General features: G+C 39.7%; 2 protein-coding genes across 2 annotated transcripts; both read right to left on the bottom strand.

Moving 5' to 3' along the window:
- Nucleotides 1–5,315: 5,315 nt before the first annotated feature.
- On the bottom strand, nt 5,316–9,517 carry LOC126927996 (CREB-binding protein-like). The gene is made up of 7 exons (XM_050743949.1): nt 9,338–9,517; nt 9,140–9,259; nt 8,757–9,058; nt 8,053–8,463; nt 7,653–7,965; nt 7,148–7,562; nt 5,316–7,054 (listed from the first exon to the last, which is right to left on the bottom strand). Exons 1-7 carry the CDS (start codon nt 9,500–9,502, stop codon nt 6,579–6,581), a joined length of 2,202 nt encoding a protein of 733 aa, XP_050599906.1. The 5' UTR covers nt 9,503–9,517; the 3' UTR covers nt 5,316–6,578.
- Nucleotides 9,518–9,729: 212 nt separating this feature from the next.
- Nucleotides 9,730–16,281, bottom strand: LOC126927997 (uncharacterized). Its single transcript, XM_050743950.1, has 3 exons — nt 15,278–16,281; nt 10,003–10,251; nt 9,730–9,930 (listed from the first exon to the last, which is right to left on the bottom strand). Exons 1-3 carry the CDS (start codon nt 15,404–15,406, stop codon nt 9,859–9,861), a joined length of 450 nt encoding a protein of 149 aa, XP_050599907.1. The 5' UTR covers nt 15,407–16,281; the 3' UTR covers nt 9,730–9,858.
- Between the last annotated feature and the right edge of the window lie 1,391 nt (nt 16,282–17,672).

The following is a 17,672-nucleotide window of genomic DNA, read 5'->3' as shown; positions in this document are numbered from 1 at the left end:
GGAGCCATTAGGTGTATTCTCGATGATAGTTGAACTGACTGTTACTATCACGGGGGAATGATCAGAGGAGAGATCAGCCGAGGAATTGATTTGGACGTGTCTTGACGAGATATTTTTAGTTATGAAGAAATCAAGGAGATCGGGTATTTTGTTTGTGTCGGTGGGCCAGTGTGTGGGTTCGTACGTGGTAAGGTAGTTGAGGTTGTTGGTTAATATGCTGTTGAGGAGGTTTTTGCCTCTTACTGTAACCAGTCTGCTGCCCCATTGGGTGTGTTTAGCGTTGTAGTCTCCTCCGGCTATGAATTTGCTGCCCAGGGTGTCCAGGAAGTGGTCAAAGTCTTCTTTGGCGATGGAGTGTCTGGGAGGGCAGTATACAGCTGAGGTGGTGATTGTACCATGACAGTCTTCTATTGCTACGTTTGTTGCTTGGAGGTAGTCTTTCTGGAATGGTTGAAGTTCGTAGTGCTTGATGTTTGACTTGATTATGATTCCGGTGCCGCCGTGAGCCTTTCCGCTGGGGTGTTGGGTGTGGTAGAAGTTGTAGCCGTGTATTTTGAGGTAGTTTTTGTCGGTGAAGTGGGTTTCGGATATGAGCATCACATCGATTTGCTGTTGTTTTAAGAATAGTTCTAGTTCGGCTTTGTGCTGAGCTAGACCGTTGGCGTTCCACAGAGCTATTCGCATTGGTTTTATTTTGCTTCTGTGCTTATGAATTTGTCCATGAAGCGTGTGAGTAGTGACAGCAAGTTGTTAATTTGCTCAGTTTGCTTCTCGATAAGTTTTTCGAGTCTGGTAAAGTTGTCAGTGCTTGGTGGGGTGGGAATTCTATTTTCTGTGTGTACACTGTGTGTTTTCGAGTTGTATGCGTTTCCTTGCGTTGCCTGCGCATAGGATACTGTTGGTGTGGTGAGTTTTTGGGGTTTAGGTTCTTGTATGTTTATGTCCTTGGGTCTCAGTTTTGGATACTTTATATTATGTAGCGATTTGTAGGCTGAGCATCCTTTGTAGTTCGCAGGATGCTCTCCTTGACAGTGGATACACTTGGCGGGGGTTTCCGGGGATTTAGTGCATTGGTCAGTGGGGTGATTACCTGCACATTTTACGCACCGGAAGTTGTGATTGCAGTATTTCTGCGTGTGGCCGTACCTTTGGCACCTCTTGCATTGTATTATTTCTTTCTTTACAAGAGGTGGCTCGAACTTAACTATGGAGTTCATCAGCCGATTGATATTGTAGATTTCTTTATTGTTTGTTTTTTGTTTTAGGTCTATAAAAAATAAGGATAGTGGGTTTTTTGTGATTCTATGCCTAATGTTACTGATGTTAGTTACTTCGTGGCCGTGATTTGACAGTTCGCATTTTAGTTCGTCTAGATCGACTGAGTGATGGATATTGCGTAGCACCACTCGAAATGGTCTTTCTTGTTTGAGCTGGTATGTGTGGAATTTGGCGTTTAACGTTTTTAATAGCTTGGTTAACTTTCTATAGGCGTCTGGGTGGGACGGCAGTATTTTCACTTGGTTGTTGTTAATCTTTAGCTTGTAGTCTTCTTTGCTGATGTCTTTTTCGATAGTTTTAATCATTGACTGTATGTCGATTACGTCGTTAATGAATATCGGTGGGGGAGGGGGAATTCTTTGAGTATGGAGATTATTTACCTCTTCGGTTGTAATCATGGAGTCTTCCGTGGACTCCAGAATTGAGAATCTATTGTAGGTAGTCACTTGGCTGGCTGATGGTTTGGTTTGAATCTTGTTTACATTTGTCTTGGTCGGTTCGAGCTTTCGTTTTTTCGTGTGGTGGTCATTTACCAGGATAGTTGCGTTGCCCTCTTGCCACGGGGGAGGAAACATGGCGGTGTTATAATTTTGCTCCGGGGAGCCTGTTGGAAATGATAGAGCCATCATCGAGCTAGTTAGTTCAGTGTGAAAGAACTAGTCGAGAGGCTGTTAACCCCTGGCTAGGTTAGTTGGATTTGCTTTCGTCAGCTGGGCGTCACGTGGAGTTTTGTGAACTTCACAGGGCACTGGACACACGTCTGCACGTCTCGGCACTCAGCAGCAACTGGATGGTACTTGCTATTTTGTGGACTTTGCCGGGCACGTCTGCACGCCTCGGCGCTCACGAACGAACTTGTGTGTGCGAACAATGCGGCTAGAATTGCAACTTTATGGTGGGTACTTGGGCCTATGGAGTGTTCGAAGGACGACACGTAGACCGTTGGTTGGCAAGCCGCGCGGGATGGCGTGCAGATGTGTTGCGCGGCAGAACAGATACACGTATGTACATATATAACCTGAGCTGAGAGAAAAATAAAAATGGAATGTATTTTTAAAACTTCTTTTTTAATAATAATATAACAATATTCGGTTAAATATTCATGAACATCAACATACAGTATTCTTATCTACGTTACAAATACGTTATCTCTTATCTACGTTAAGAGAAAAACGAAGTCTTTTTTACGTCCAAGAGTACAAAACTGTAGCAAAAACCTAAATTCACTTTCCCCTCTCCGAGTGGATATCGTGAGGCTAACTTTCACACATCTAAACCGAACATATATATTTTACAAAACGCGTTTACAAAATGAATAGCGAACACGGGGGCAAACAAGACGTTAACTAAAGTTTTTCCGAAGTCACTCTGCGAACGGTCTTTACACCAGGGGATACAAAAAGGTATCTGAATGGCGACGGTGACAGTATCTTTTCATTCCATTTCCGTTTGTCTCGTTTAGCGAGAACGACGTGAATCCCACCGACAAAAATAAATAAAGGAAAGCGCATTATATTAAATATTGTACATTTATCGTGACCGATGCAGTGTTGGATCAGGATTCGAGGGGCTGTATCGAGAGAAAATTCTCATTGTCCCTCTCGAGACTTTTTTCCTTAGGAAAAGAAAAAGAGACTGGGATGAAGAACGGTGTGAGTTCTTTCTTTTTTTACCTGGGAGGAGCGAGGGGGATAAATGTTACACTTGCGTCTCATTAATCTTTAATCAGATAATCAATTCACTAGTTACGAAATGTCATAATAAAAAGTAGTACTCTATAGTTGGTATTTCAATAATAATAGCGTAATAATAATAATTATATTCCATAGTTTTGTTTGCAATTATCGTCTATCGAATAATTAATTAATTAATTAATTAATTAATTAACGTTTACTCCATCATGATATAACCGCGACCTATATTGTGTTTGATAATATAAAAAGAAAAACAAATCGTATAATACATATATAGTATATGTATTATATATATATAATACATATAGTATATATATATAATATATGTAATACATATATAGTATATATAGTACATATATAATATATATATAGTGTTGTATCGTTCACTTTTCGTTACAATAATAAATTGTCCACGAATGCTGACGTGCCAACAAATCCGACGTGCAAACCGCTTCCGTTTCATTCGTTTCTTTCTTTTTATTTTTTATCATCTACGGAAGTAATCTTTCGCGAATCTACAATCCATCTCTTTCTCGATGTTCGAACACACTAAGACCCATTTTTACACTCGCAATTATGTGCTCGAACTATCTTCAGAAAGAGAAAACTCATTTTTCTTTATATCTGTTGCACACACACACACACCCATCACATATCGTATTTTTACGATTCGTTCGCAAATGAACGCCGATTCTTAGCAATTGTGTCATCTTCGTTAGTAATTAATTATTAATAAAATCAAACGATAAAATGACTCGTGTAGATCGCGATCGTCGGATTGGTACACAATAGCGTTCGATTGTTCGCTCTTAAAGAGTTTACTACCAAAAAAGGTATACCACTTTCAGATTTACAACACTGCCCTAAACACAGCCATACTAAGCCAAATACTTTTGGGTCTTCGTCGTTACGTTTATTCTTTTTACTAGTAAAATCGTTTACTTAAATCTACAGTCGATAACCATCCGCATTTCGTAGATTGTTATTTTTTGTTCTTTGTATTACTCTGTTTCTTATCGTTTTCATCTCACTTTTAGAAATTTCAGACGCACGACAAGATTTGTTTCTCAACCGATTTATAGTTGACCCGCTCGATTTAACTGCTATCACATAATTCTACATAATTATCTTTTTTTCTCTTTCTTTTTGTCCTTTTATATGACGATCTTGGAAAGACGAATCTACGACGTTCTTTCTATAAAACTAGTCCGAGGGACGAAGGACGTAGAGAAAAACCGGTGGATGGAGGAAAGAAAGGGCGAGAAAGAGAATACATAACAAAAGGAATGTTTCGGAATCGATTGACGATTCACATTAACCGATTTATAAAAGAATTTAAAATAGTCTAAAAATAACAAAAAGCGATCTTTCGAATTTGGAACTTAATTGAGTGAAAGAAAACCGGTTATCTTAAACGAACCATTCTCGTTAAACTTACCCCCGTCCAACCCCGCGATTAAAATTTTCAAGGCAAAAAACATTCGCCAATCGTTCGTTAGATTCTTTCTTTATTTTTATAAAAAAAAAAGAAAAATGCTTTTTGCCTTCTTTTATAACGAATTCAAAGGGTACCGATGTATATAAGACAAATGGAAATGTACGATGTTATATGTATATAGATATATCTGATGATAAATGTATCAGAATGAGTCAAATACATTTTTCAAGAGGTAACGTGTCTCTCAAACGGGTCATGATTTCTCTGGCTTTTTGTTTCGAATCGGACCGCGCTTTCGTCGACGGAAACGCCACGTTTAAATATGAATCTTACACCGGTTGCATGTGCCATTAATGATTCTGATTATGATTAAATCGGTTATAGCTTGGTTACATGGTGGCTACATTGTACATCGTGTATTTAAAAAATATCCGACGAAACGGACTTCAGAAGTACACCTTCACGCATCATTCGTTACCAACTAGTCATTTAAATAGGTATCGAAGAAAAAAGAGAGAGGAAAAGTTACACTTACAGTTTACTATGATACAGCACTGGCATAGTCACATACTTCGGTATGTATGTGTACTTGTATCTGTATTTGTATTTCCTTTTCTCGGGTTTATCGTGCACAGAGATATCCTATTATAATTATAACGCGTGTGTGTGGATCCCTTTCTCGCTTTTTTCCCGAATATTAACACTATACTTATATGTTTTGAATTTTTCTTTCGTGATAATATTAATAGTAATAATGGTAATAATAAGAAGAAGAATAATAATAAAAATAATATTATTAATAATAATAGTAGTAGTAGTAGAGTAATAATAGTAATTATAATAATTAAGAATCAATAAGAATTATATATAATAGCAATAATAATAATAATAATAAATTCATAATAGACAGGGAAATTAATAATAATCGTTATTATTATCGTAATAATAGTATAGTATGTACAGAACGATTTTCATGCGAGGGTCCTTTTCGATTACGCTTCGTAGCTACATATTTTGATTGAACTGTACATGTTGGACCCTCGGTTTGAAAAACTTTTGTTGTCAAAATTAACACGATTTATAAATCCTCCCATTAGTAAGCTTGTGAATTTCTACTTTTTGGTTGCGACACCGTTAATCCGCGTTGTCTCGCCTGTCCTGTTATTAGGTTTCTTTCCCATAGGACAATTTAGCAGATTACTTTGAAGGTTAATTTCAGAATGATCCATAAAATTTAATGGTGCTAAGGTTTCGGCACAACCTTCGGCAACCGTTGCGATCTCTTAATAACAAATTAACCTAAGTTGACATTACTTAACTTTCCACTAAATTCTTTTCTCCCTTCCTTACATACAATGTTGTTGATTTCTTTTTCAATATCTTTCCATTTTCATACAGTTCGTTTTTTTTTTCTTGTTATATACTTTGCATCTTGTCACGATAATAATAATAGTGGTATATAATAACTGCATATAATCGCTACGCTAATAATATTTGAACTATTAATTATTAATTAACGTTAAGTATACACAACACATTTGTACGATTTCACTCAGCCTGCACGAGCAGCAGCGAGGGAAGGTGATATAGATGAAAAAGTCATGTGTAAGGGGAATAAAAGTTTGGGCAGAGACATAGTGTGTGTTTCTTTTGTATATGTATGTGTATTAGGGGATAAAGTATTAATAGTCTCTCTTGATTTCATGTGTGTATAGTTTCAAATTAATTGTTTCTCGTCGTTCCACTGGTTCGCAATTGGGGAGCCGAGGTTGAGATACGAGAATACAATAACGTAAGTTCAAGTGTCCATTGAGCCAGCTGTAGAATCTTCGCGGAGCATCTAAGTAGCACCACAACACGCTGTATCGCTCCTGCACCTTAACTCGGAGATAGAAAAAGGAAACGCGTCATCCGGGATTAATTTGGTCGCACCAGTGGTACTCTGACCCGTCTCTGAACATCAGCACTTGGTCAGTGTACCGGACGTAAGTAGTTGTACCTGATCTCCACGAAGCTAGGAACGCAGAACGGATGGAAGTTACTCTCTCTGTTCTCATGACAGAGAGGTGGAACAGCGACCGTTCTTTCTAAACGGTTGACATACGATGCAAGATCATCGTTCGCCCACTAACATAGTCACTCGTGTTAACCGACTTCACTAATAGTCACTACAATCCTTCGACAAATTTTGAAAGTTGATCTTGTGGCGTCATGGGCGTCACTTCACTCGAGTCTGTGCCACTAGTGGGTGGTGGAGCTGGAGATGGATGATGTGGCATGGTACCCGGGTGACCAGTCGGTGCACCAGTTCCACCACTCAGCTGCGAAAGCATCATTTCACTTGGCCCACCGAGTTCATGAGCCGGTGAATGTGTTGGTGTACCATGAGGTGGATGATGATGAGGCGATGGCACCGGCCCTGATCGAGGAGAAGGAACTGGCTGATTACGTGGAGAAGGAACCGGTCGTGGGGAAGGATTTGGTTGAGGAGAACGAATTGGCGGTGGAGATCGAACGGACTGCATTAATTGTTGCTGTACAGAAATCCCTGGAGGCCCCATCACACCTTGCGGAGAAGGTACCGGAGGTGGTGTTGGTTTTAAGCCAGGTTGACCGTATCCTTGTTCGCTAAAGCCACCATAACCTGGAGAAGAATACGCGGAATCGTGGCAAGCGTTAGACCACGAACCAAGCGGCTCGACGAATCTCGTTTTCTCCAGAATTAAATAATTCTTACCGAGAAGGGGCGGCCTTATAGGTCGCTGTTGACCGTAAGGCGGTGCTGGTGGTTGTGTAAATTGTTGTTGTTGTTGTTGCTGCTGCTGTTGCTGCTGCTGCGGGTGTTGTTGCTGCTGTGACGGGTGCTGGTGCCTTTGCAATACTAGCATTTGCTGTTTATACCATTGTGGTGGTTGCTGTTGAACAGGTTGCTGCTGTTGCTGCTGTTGTTGCTGCTGTTGATTTAGCATTGCCTGTATTTGCATTCTGCCTTGCTGTTGTTGTTGTTGTTGGTGGTGGTGGTGGTGGTGCTGCTGCTGCTGCTGAGACATTATATGCTGCAGAGCAGGTTGTTGCTGCGGCTGATTAGGACCCAAAGGTCCGCCCACTCCTCCACCGTATTGACCACTTTGTTGTTGATTTAGAGCGAGTGCCTATTAATTTAAAAAATTATATGGTAATAGAAATTATTAAAATCGAAAATGTCAGCAGACAAATAATATAGAAGAAATTAATCGTCATACCCGTTGTTTGATAAAAGCAGCCATAATCGGTGGATTGCTTTTGAGTATTTGAAGTATTTGGTTTTGTTGTTCAGGAGTATGGGGATTCTTTAGAGTTTGCATAAGTTGCTGCAATACATGCTTGTGCATGTTGCTTTGAGTTTGAGGACCAACTTGATTAACCGGACCACCGAGAACTCCAGCTTGCCTAGGCATCTGTCCTCCCATAGCTATTGCTGGCAGCCCTTGATGTTGTTGCTGCTGTTGCATTAACTGTTGCGGCGTTTGCTGTCTCAAACCAGGATTCTGTTGCATCAGTGCACTTGGCTGATACCTACTGTAAATAAAGGTGTAGCTTTAATACCTCTTTTTATATACATATATGTGTACGGTATTTTAATTATTATATTCAATAACTCACCTTGCTGTCCATTGATCCATTGGAATAAGATGTGTACCGCCAGGATTTGGCATTTGTACAGGCATTGGACGTTGCATAGGAGGTGGTGGCATTACGCCACCTGTTTGTCCTCCTACGCCAACTCCAGCACCAACTCCACCACCTGGCGTTACTTTACCATAACCATGCGGTACTTGTTGCCGTGCAGCTTCTTCTTGTACTTGCTTAACAACTTGGAGAACGTGAGCAGGTGGCGTTTGAGTTTCAGGTTTCAATCCTATTCCAGGTTGATGTGGCGAAGGTAAATTGGTAGGACTGACACCTGGTTTCATAGCAACACCTGTGGTCATAGTAACATTTGAACTCTGTTGTCCGGATTGCATCGCTCCCACTGGACCTGTGGGTCTGCTATTCATTGCAGCCATTCGTCTCCTGAAACACATTAAAAAGAAAGATATACACCTAACTTATATACATAGGATATACATACACCTAGTTATCTTTGGAAATTATTATTCTAACGTTGCTGCTGTTGTTATTATTATTATTATTATTATTATTATTATTATTATTATTATTATTATTATTATTATTATTATTATTACTATTACTACTAATACTACTATTACTACTACTACTACTACTACTACTACTACTACTACTGCTACTGCTACTACTACTACTACTACTACTACTACCACTACCACTACTACTGACGTATTTACCTTAACAACTGCGCTTGCTGTAGCCGCTGTTGAAGCTGTTGTTGTTTCAGCTTATGTTTGATGTTCGAACAGAATGGAACAAGACATTTAGTCTCTTGGCAGTGTTTAGCATGATAACAGCACAACGCTATTAATTGTTTACAGATTGGACAGCCACCGTTCGTTTTTCGTTTGCAAACTTTAGTATGCGTTACTACTCTCTTCATCTTTTGACAACTTGTTAAACGACAGTTAGCATCTCTACATTGGCACGCGTGCACCAACGATTGAATACATCTTTGAATTGAAAGTTTACGCGCCTCCTATTATAAAATAAAAATATTTATTATAAATATTCATAGCAAAATTATTAATATATTCAGTTAATAAAAATATATTTTTACCTGTGGATTAGCTTGTTTAGCATCGGCCGGCGATGAACCATCATCCAAATCTAAACCAAGTTTTTCCATATGATGAGGATGACCGTCTTTTTCTTTACAGCTTATACACAGATCAAAATCCTAGCATAATAAATAATAACATTAGATTGTTTGAAAATTGGATGATACATGTTTACAGATGATTGTTTTAATACTTACATCACAAACCGTACAATGATATCTTGTTTCTACATGGCTCTTACAATTATTGCAAGTATAGACAAACTTGTCTTGACCTTGATTGTGCAATTCGTATAGCATAGACATAGAACTAAATTTCGCGCGCCTTAAGGAAAAGAATTCATAATGTCTTTCTCTAGCCATTGTAAGGAAAGCATCGCGGCCATCCATAAGGTCACAATTAATAACTGGATCAGGATCTTGAATAGGCTAAAACGTGCATTATTTTCAAACGTAAGAATACGATTCGATTATTAAAAAAAATAATAAATATAAATTAATCCTAAATACTTACTGCTAATATTACATCCCATTATATTATATATGGCCCTGGCCCCATAACCTGTTGAGAAGAGAGAAAAACGTGTGGATAAAGTGTAAGATACAAAGTATATATTTGACTTAATAATGAAATACAGGAATACAATTTGAGCTGGTCCAGATCCGCACGCTAGCAGTGTTACTTTATGACTGAGAACCCCGAAGCCAACGTCGCCTGTCTACCGTATTGGGTCTGCCTCCCTGCTATTCCTTTGTCTATATGCTGTCGATGGCTTCAGCGCTTGAGAAAGCTAAAAAGACCAGATGTGGAGTTTTCCTAGAAGTGGTGATCACTTCAACAAAAATAAACGAAAGATCCTTACCTCCCTCGCTCTTAGGTATGCGATGTCGTCCATAATGTCCAACCGAAGATAGTGCGTATTTCTTCTACCGCTCGGTGGTGCGGACATTCTGGACGCTGGGTCTCGCCGAGTTGGTAATATTCTAGTCACGCCTCCAAAAGGAAAACAGGCGACTGATTCGCGACGGCGAAACAAAGTCGGTAGCTCTGCTTCCATCGTAACGACCGAATGTCCCGATCCTTCTCCGCCACGATCGCTCATTCGTCTCACCTGTCCACACAAACATCAAGATAGTTTCGATACGCGAGAACTGTCGTAGTGACGATCGAGCCTGGCGAAAGTCAAATTGACCAACTTCATCTTTGGACAATCTCACAATTTCGCAATTTCATCGTCCAAGTACACGATTGATTCTCACAAAACCTCTAGTTCCTTAGAGCTTAATGCCACGCTCATCTTTTCATTTTTATCGCATATTGTCTCACCACTTGCGATACTTGTAATTACTTTTCTCTACTTTTCAATTTTGGAGTTGGTCAATGTGATTTCCGAATGGCTCGATTGACTATGCGAGTCTTGGATAAAGATGACAATTAAACTATTCAGATTAGTCATGTTGCTTCGTCAAACGATTTGAATTCAAGCAATTCGAAACCATTTTGTCAATGTGAACCTATTATTTTACCAATGTGAATCTGTAATTTTGCTTGAAATATCCTTCCAAGTTTTTATGATGATTCAGATTGGTCAAGTTACCTGAATCAAGCAACTATTTTCAAGTTACTTGAAACTATTTTGTTAACGCGTACAGTTGCTTGAATCAAGCAACTATTTTTAAGTAACTCGAAACTATTTTGTCAGTGTGAAACTATATAGACACTAGTTAATTCCCATACACATGTATAATGTATAATGTATAAACAGAGCTATTTTTTCAGATCAGAAAGTACGATCAATCTTTTTCTTTAAATATATTATGCAAACGTTGAACAACGTTATGTTTTGTTAAGCTAACAGGATACACTAAAAATACATTATCACATACATTATCCGGTTCGTTCGTGAGTGCCGAGGCGTGCAGACGTGTGTCCAGTGCCCGGCAATGTTCACAAAACAGCACGTGACCATCCAGTTGCTGCTGAGTGCCGAGACGTGCAGACGTGTGTCCAGTGCCCTGTGAAGTTCACAAAATTCCACGTGACGCCCATCTGTCGAAAGCGAATCCAACTAACCTAGCCAGGGGTTAACAGCCTCTCGACTAGTTCTTTCACACTGAATTAACTAGCTCGATGATGGCTCTATCATTCCCAACAGGCTCCCCGGAGCTAAATTATAACACCGCCATTTTTCCTCCCCCGTGGCAAGAGGGCAACACATCTATCCTGGTAAACGACCATCACACGAAAAAACGAAAGCTCGAACCAACCAAGACAAATGTAAACAAGAGTCAAACTAAACCATCAGCCAGCCAGGTGACCACCTACAATAGATTTTCAATACTGGAATCCACGGAAGACTCCATGATTACAACCGAAAAGGTAAATAATCTCCATACTCAAAGAATTCCCCCTCCCCCACCGATATTCATTAACGACGTAATCGACATACAGTCAATGATTAAGACTATCGAAAAAGACATCAGCAAAGAGGACTACAAGTTAAAGATTAACAACAACCACGTGAAAATACTGCCGACCCACCCAGACGCCTATAGAAAGTTAACCAAGCTATTAAAAACGTTAAACGCTAAATTCCACACATACCAGCTCAAACAAGAAAGACCATTTCGAGTGGTGCTACGCAATATCCATCACTCAGTCGATCTAGACGAACTAAAATGCGAATTGTCAAATCACGGCCACGAAGTAACTAACATCAGTAACATTAGGCATAGAATCACAAAAAACCCACTATCCTTATTTTTTATAGACCTAAAACAAAAAACAAACAATAAAGAAATCTACAATATCAATCGGCTGATGAACTCCATAGTTAAGTTCGAGCCACCTCTTGTAAAGAAAGAAATAATACAATGCAAGAGGTGCCAAAGGTACGGCCACACGCAGAAATACTGCAATCACAACTTCCGGTGCGTAAAATGTGCAGGTAATCACCCCACTGACCAATGCACTAAATCCCCGGAAACCCCCGCCAAGTGTATCCACTGTCAAGGAGAGCATCCTGCGAACTACAAAGGATGCTCAGCCTACAAACACTACATAATATAGTGTATCCAAAACTGAGACCCAAGGACATAACCATACAAGAACCTAAACCCCAAAAACTCACTACACCAACAGTATCCTATGCGCAGGCAACGCAAGGAAACGTAAACAACTCGAAAACACACATTGTACACACAGAAAATAGAATTCCCACCCCACAAAACACAGACAACTTTACCAGACTCGAAAAACTTATCGAGAAGCAAACTGAGCAAATTAACAACTTGCTGTCACTACTCACACTCTTCATGGACAAATTCATACGCACAGAAGCAAAATAAAACCAATGCGAATAGCTCTGTGGAACGCCAACGGTCTAGCTCAGCACAAATTTGAACTAGAACTATTCTTAAAACAACAGCAAATCGATGTGATGCTCATATCCGAAACCCACTTCACCGACAAAAACTACCTCAAAATACACGGCTACAACTTCTACCACACCCAACACCCCAGCGGAAAGGCTCACGGCGGCACCGGAATCATAATCAGGTCAAACATCAAGCACTACGAACTTCAACCATTCCAGAAAGACTACCTCCAAGCAACAAACGTAGCAATAGAAGACTGTCATGGTACAATCACCACCTCAGCTGTATACTGCCTTCCCAGACACTCCATCGCCAAAGAAGACTTTGACCACTTCCTGGACACCCTGGCCAGCAAATTCATAGCCGGAGGAGACTACAACGCTAAACACACCCAATGGGGCAGCAGACTGGTTACAGTAAGAGGCAAAAACCTCCTCAACAGCATATTAACCAACAACCTCAACTACCTTACCACGTACGAACCCACACACTGGCCCACCGACACAAACAAAATACCCGATCTCCTTGATTTCTTCATAACTAAAAATATCTCGTCAAGACACGTCCAAATCAATTCCTCGGCTGATCTCTCCTCTGATCATTCCCCCGTGATAGTAACAGTCAGTTCAACTATCATCGAGAATACACCTAATGGCTCCATTCATAACCAACACACCAACTGGCAGCTCTTTAGAGAAGTCTTTACCCACACAACTTCAGCCTCAACCTCACTAAAAACCAATGATGAAATCGAAGCAGCCACGGAATACCTAAATGCGAGCATAATAAACGCTATCCGCGTCTCCACACCGGCAAAAACGTCCACCAGCAACCACGAATACCCCCAGTACATACTAAAAAAAATAGCAGAAAAACGTAGACTAAGAAGAGTATGGCAGACCCATAGAACACCGGAGGACAAACGCAAACTAAACAACGCAACTAGAAAACTATCCAAAACCATAAAAAACTACAATAATGACTGTTTTCACAAATATCTCGCCAGCTTGTCCCCCACAGCCGACTCCAACTACTCACTATGGAAGGCCTCCAGGAAACTCACGCGCCCCCCACAAATAATACCTCCAATCCGCCGCCCGCAAGGCGGATGGGCGCGTAGCCTTATAGAAAAAGCCAACCTATTTGCCAAACACTTGTCTGAAGTATTCAAACTCCATTCCTCCGTAGCTGCTGCAGACGTTACCGAATACCTGCACACTCCCTTCCAAATGTCCCCTCCTATTGAGCCCATCACTTCTGCAGAGATTATACAAGCAATCAGTCGGCCAAACCCCAAGAAAGCAGCAGGTCACGACCTAATAGGAAATAAAGCAATCAAGGAACTTCCCATAAAAGGGATTGCACTCGTCGCATCAATCTTTAACGCTATCCTCCGCCTTCAACACTTTTCCAAGGCTTGGAAAATCTCACTAATCACCCTCATCCCTAAACCCGGTAAACCAAAATATGAAACCACCTCCTATCGCCCAATCAGTCTTTTACCTACCCTGTCTAAACTATTCGAGAGAATGCTCAGGAATCGTCTCCTCCCACTCCTAGAAGAATTGAAAACACTCCCAGACCACCAAATCGGCTTCCGAAAACAACACTCAACAGTAGAGCAAATCCACTGCATAATCCACATGATCAGCCAAACCCTTGAAAAGAAAAAATACTGTTCAGCGGTATTCTTAGACATCCAACAGGCATTCGACAAAGTATGGCATGTGGGGCTACTCTACAAGATCAAAAAGATCCTACCCCATCCATACTACTCCATCTTAAAATCCTACCTAACCAACAGACAATTCATAGTTAAATGCCTAGGCGCCTCTTCCGTAACATTCCCAATAGAATCCGGCATACCCCAAGGTAGTGTCCTCGGACCCCTACTGTTCTCCATCTACACTGCCGACTTACCTATATCAAACGAGGTAACAATAGCAACATTTGCCGACGATACAGCACTATTAGCTACCCACGCAGACCCGACAATTGCCTCATCCACTCTCCAGCGAAGTCTCGACACCATGGAAAAGTGGTTCCAAAAATGGGGCTTCAAAATAAACGAAAAAAAATCCTCTCATGTAACCTTCACGCTCCGAAAACAAACCTGCCCCCAGGTCACCATTAACAACACAATAATCCCAAGCAAGGACTCCGTAAAATACCTGGGCATGACCCTGGACAGGAGGCTAACTTGGAAAAAACATATCTCAGAGAAATCAAAGCAATTAAAGGAAAAACTAAGAAAATTCTATTGGCTCACGGGCCGACGCTCCAAACTAAACATACAGAACAAAATAACCCTCTACAAGGCCGTAATAAAACCTGTCTGGACCTACGGAATCCAACTATGGGGAACAGCAAGTAATTCCAACATTGAAATACTCCAACGCTTCCAATCGAAAACGCTGAGATCCCTATTAAATGCACCCTGGTATGTTACCAACGAAACAATCCACCGCGACCTCAAGATACCTACAGTCAAAGATGAAATACACAAGTTCAGAAGCAGATATAACACAAGAGTCAACAACCACCACAACCCACTAGTCACCCAACTACTGGACACGACGGACCAGATCCGCAGACTAAAAAGAAAATACCCTCTAGATTAAATCCTTAGTTTCTACTAGAACCAACAATATAAAACTATTATAATCCATGTCATTGTATCACGCCAAACTAAGTTACTGAAAATTCTCAACGAGAATTGATTGTAAATATTCTAATAAATAAAAAGAAAAAAAAACATACATTATCCATGCCACGCGGAGGCGACTCGTTCCTTCGCCCTTCCTCTTCCTCTTCGCCCGATGTGCTTTCCTCTATGACGATTTGAAGCTCGCCATAGTTTGCCGTCACATTCACATTCGGGCTTCTCATCTTGATTTAGGTAAATTCTCACTTGAACATAAATAAAACGTTTCTTCGTTGAAACCGTATCATAGTGGAGAACGATCGAACAGTACAAAAGAATGAATAAAAATAAGTCACATTTTTATTAATTTTCTTTTGTATCTAAAAACAAATCTGATAGATTCAAAGATACAAGATCTTTGAAAATATCGTATGGAATTTAATACTAATTTAGTGTGCAATTAAAAAATTACTATACTATTTTATTTCTCCTATATACATGTTGGAGATAAAAGGACATCGGGGCCTTTCTTTTGGAATTTTTGGGAAGACCCCCAATACTTTAGTCTAGACTTTTTATTATAGCTGCACTTAAATAATAAAACTCAGAAGTAGTTGTTTATGATTTAATCCGACTATGTTTACCCGAGATTTATGACAGTAGGCTTGGGCTCGAAGTGACACAACTGGTCGCTAAACGTAGCCACGGTCATGGCATGGACGTTTTTACCTAACAAAGCTATGGAGTAATTGTATAGATCTCCTTAAAAATATAGTTGACCCGAGGGGTACAGAGACGAGTATATAAGTGCAGTTCCATTTGGACTGAGGGAGTTCTACTTATACTGTAGACAAGTAAGTTGAGTTCTACTTATATCGTAGACAAGTAAGTTGAGTTACACTTGAATTGTGGACAAGTAAGCTCAGTACGACTTAGACTTTGGAAGAAGACGTATTTGTTATCCCTTTGACCGTGGATTCGTTATTGAACCTAAGATCATTGTCATTGGCATCTCGAGTATCTAATTGCCACGGTTACTTGTCAAACTCTGTACCATATCGGTACTGTAATCATATCGGTACCAGTAAATATCATGCATATCGTATAACAACAATGGTTAATCTAAATGAAGATTCGTTACACGCCCCTAATCCCAATGAGAACTCGAGATATATGTATTTTTTTTTTCTTTTTGCTTAAAAGATTTCCTGTTTATTGTCACATTAGAATGTCAGATTCTTTTGGCACACGAAGGCTTCGTAAATATCAGAAGGAATATAACGTGGAAAAATGTTGTTTTATTTTTAAAGTTCTACGCTTCGCTACTTTTTTCCTAGTACGTTCGTTTTAGCAATAACACTGACTTTTTCGCCCGTTAAAAACGGATTACGCAGACGCGCTCACGCAGCACGTGCCCAGAACGAATGTTGCGAGTCGATATTTTCTTTTGCGAATCGCTCTCGTTATTTCGTTGGAAATGTTACCGTGCGGATATCAGACAGCCATTGGAAGTTATTAGACGTTAAAATCGAACCTACAAATTGCTTCCGTATCTCGCCAACAGCTAGTCCTCGTATCTTACGCAGACGTCGATTAGAAGTAGAATTTTCGATAAAATTTAAATTTCCCTCTTCAGTTCGTACTTCGATTTATGGACTCGTACATACGTTTTTCTCTTATATATTACGTGCATTTGCATATATATCTGTTTCTCTATCCCATGCGTCGTAGTTTTTGGATGAAACCAACAGCTTGTACACACGTGCAAGATTTTATTTTTCGTGATAAATCGAACAAGAATATATTCTTTCGTGCTTCTTAATAGAGTGACATTACACCAGGTGAATAATGTACTCGAATAAACGATTTTTCTTAATACTTATAAATTACGCGACGCGTTAACATTCAATTAATTCATAAAAGAAAGCATGATAATTATATGAATCAACTTTAAGAAAATAAGTGTAATTTTTAATATTAAATAACGAATAATAGAAAAGATGGAATAAATAAGTTAACAATAAAATGATAAACAATACGCGTTTGCTTATTTTCAAAAATCAAAATATAAGCAGCTTAAGTAACTCAATATTTTATGGAACGTTCTTCAAAATCAATAACTACATTGTGTTCTTTCCATTCGAAAAAATTCTGTAACGTAATTTCCGCACTAAAGGACCTTCTATCGTATCATTTTCGTCAGAGAATTTCAAATAATCTAGTTCTGCTTCGAAATCTTTTTATTACCTTTTTTTATTACGCCTTTGAATCCATCGAAAGATTTACATTAAAATTTTTACTTTGCCACAACTTTCTTTATTTCGCTGCATATCAATTATTTATTGAAGCTACTTCGTTCTAACGTGGCAATCATTCACCAGCTCAGCACAGGCTAGCGCACATTTTGCGAGACGGATTTTCCATGCGTCGAAGTCGCAAATGTCGTTACACGTGTACCGGGCTGTATCGACAAATATCAAAGTCATACGAGTAGCATTGAATCGGTGGAAA

The sequence above is a fragment of the Bombus affinis genome, unplaced genomic scaffold (genome assembly GCF_024516045.1).
Source record: "Bombus affinis isolate iyBomAffi1 unplaced genomic scaffold, iyBomAffi1.2 ctg00000422.1, whole genome shotgun sequence".
In the NCBI taxonomy this organism is placed as follows: domain Eukaryota; kingdom Metazoa; phylum Arthropoda; class Insecta; order Hymenoptera; family Apidae; genus Bombus; species Bombus affinis.
The sequence above is the reverse complement of the archived record's forward strand: the minus strand, read 5'-3'. Positions and strand labels throughout refer to the sequence as shown.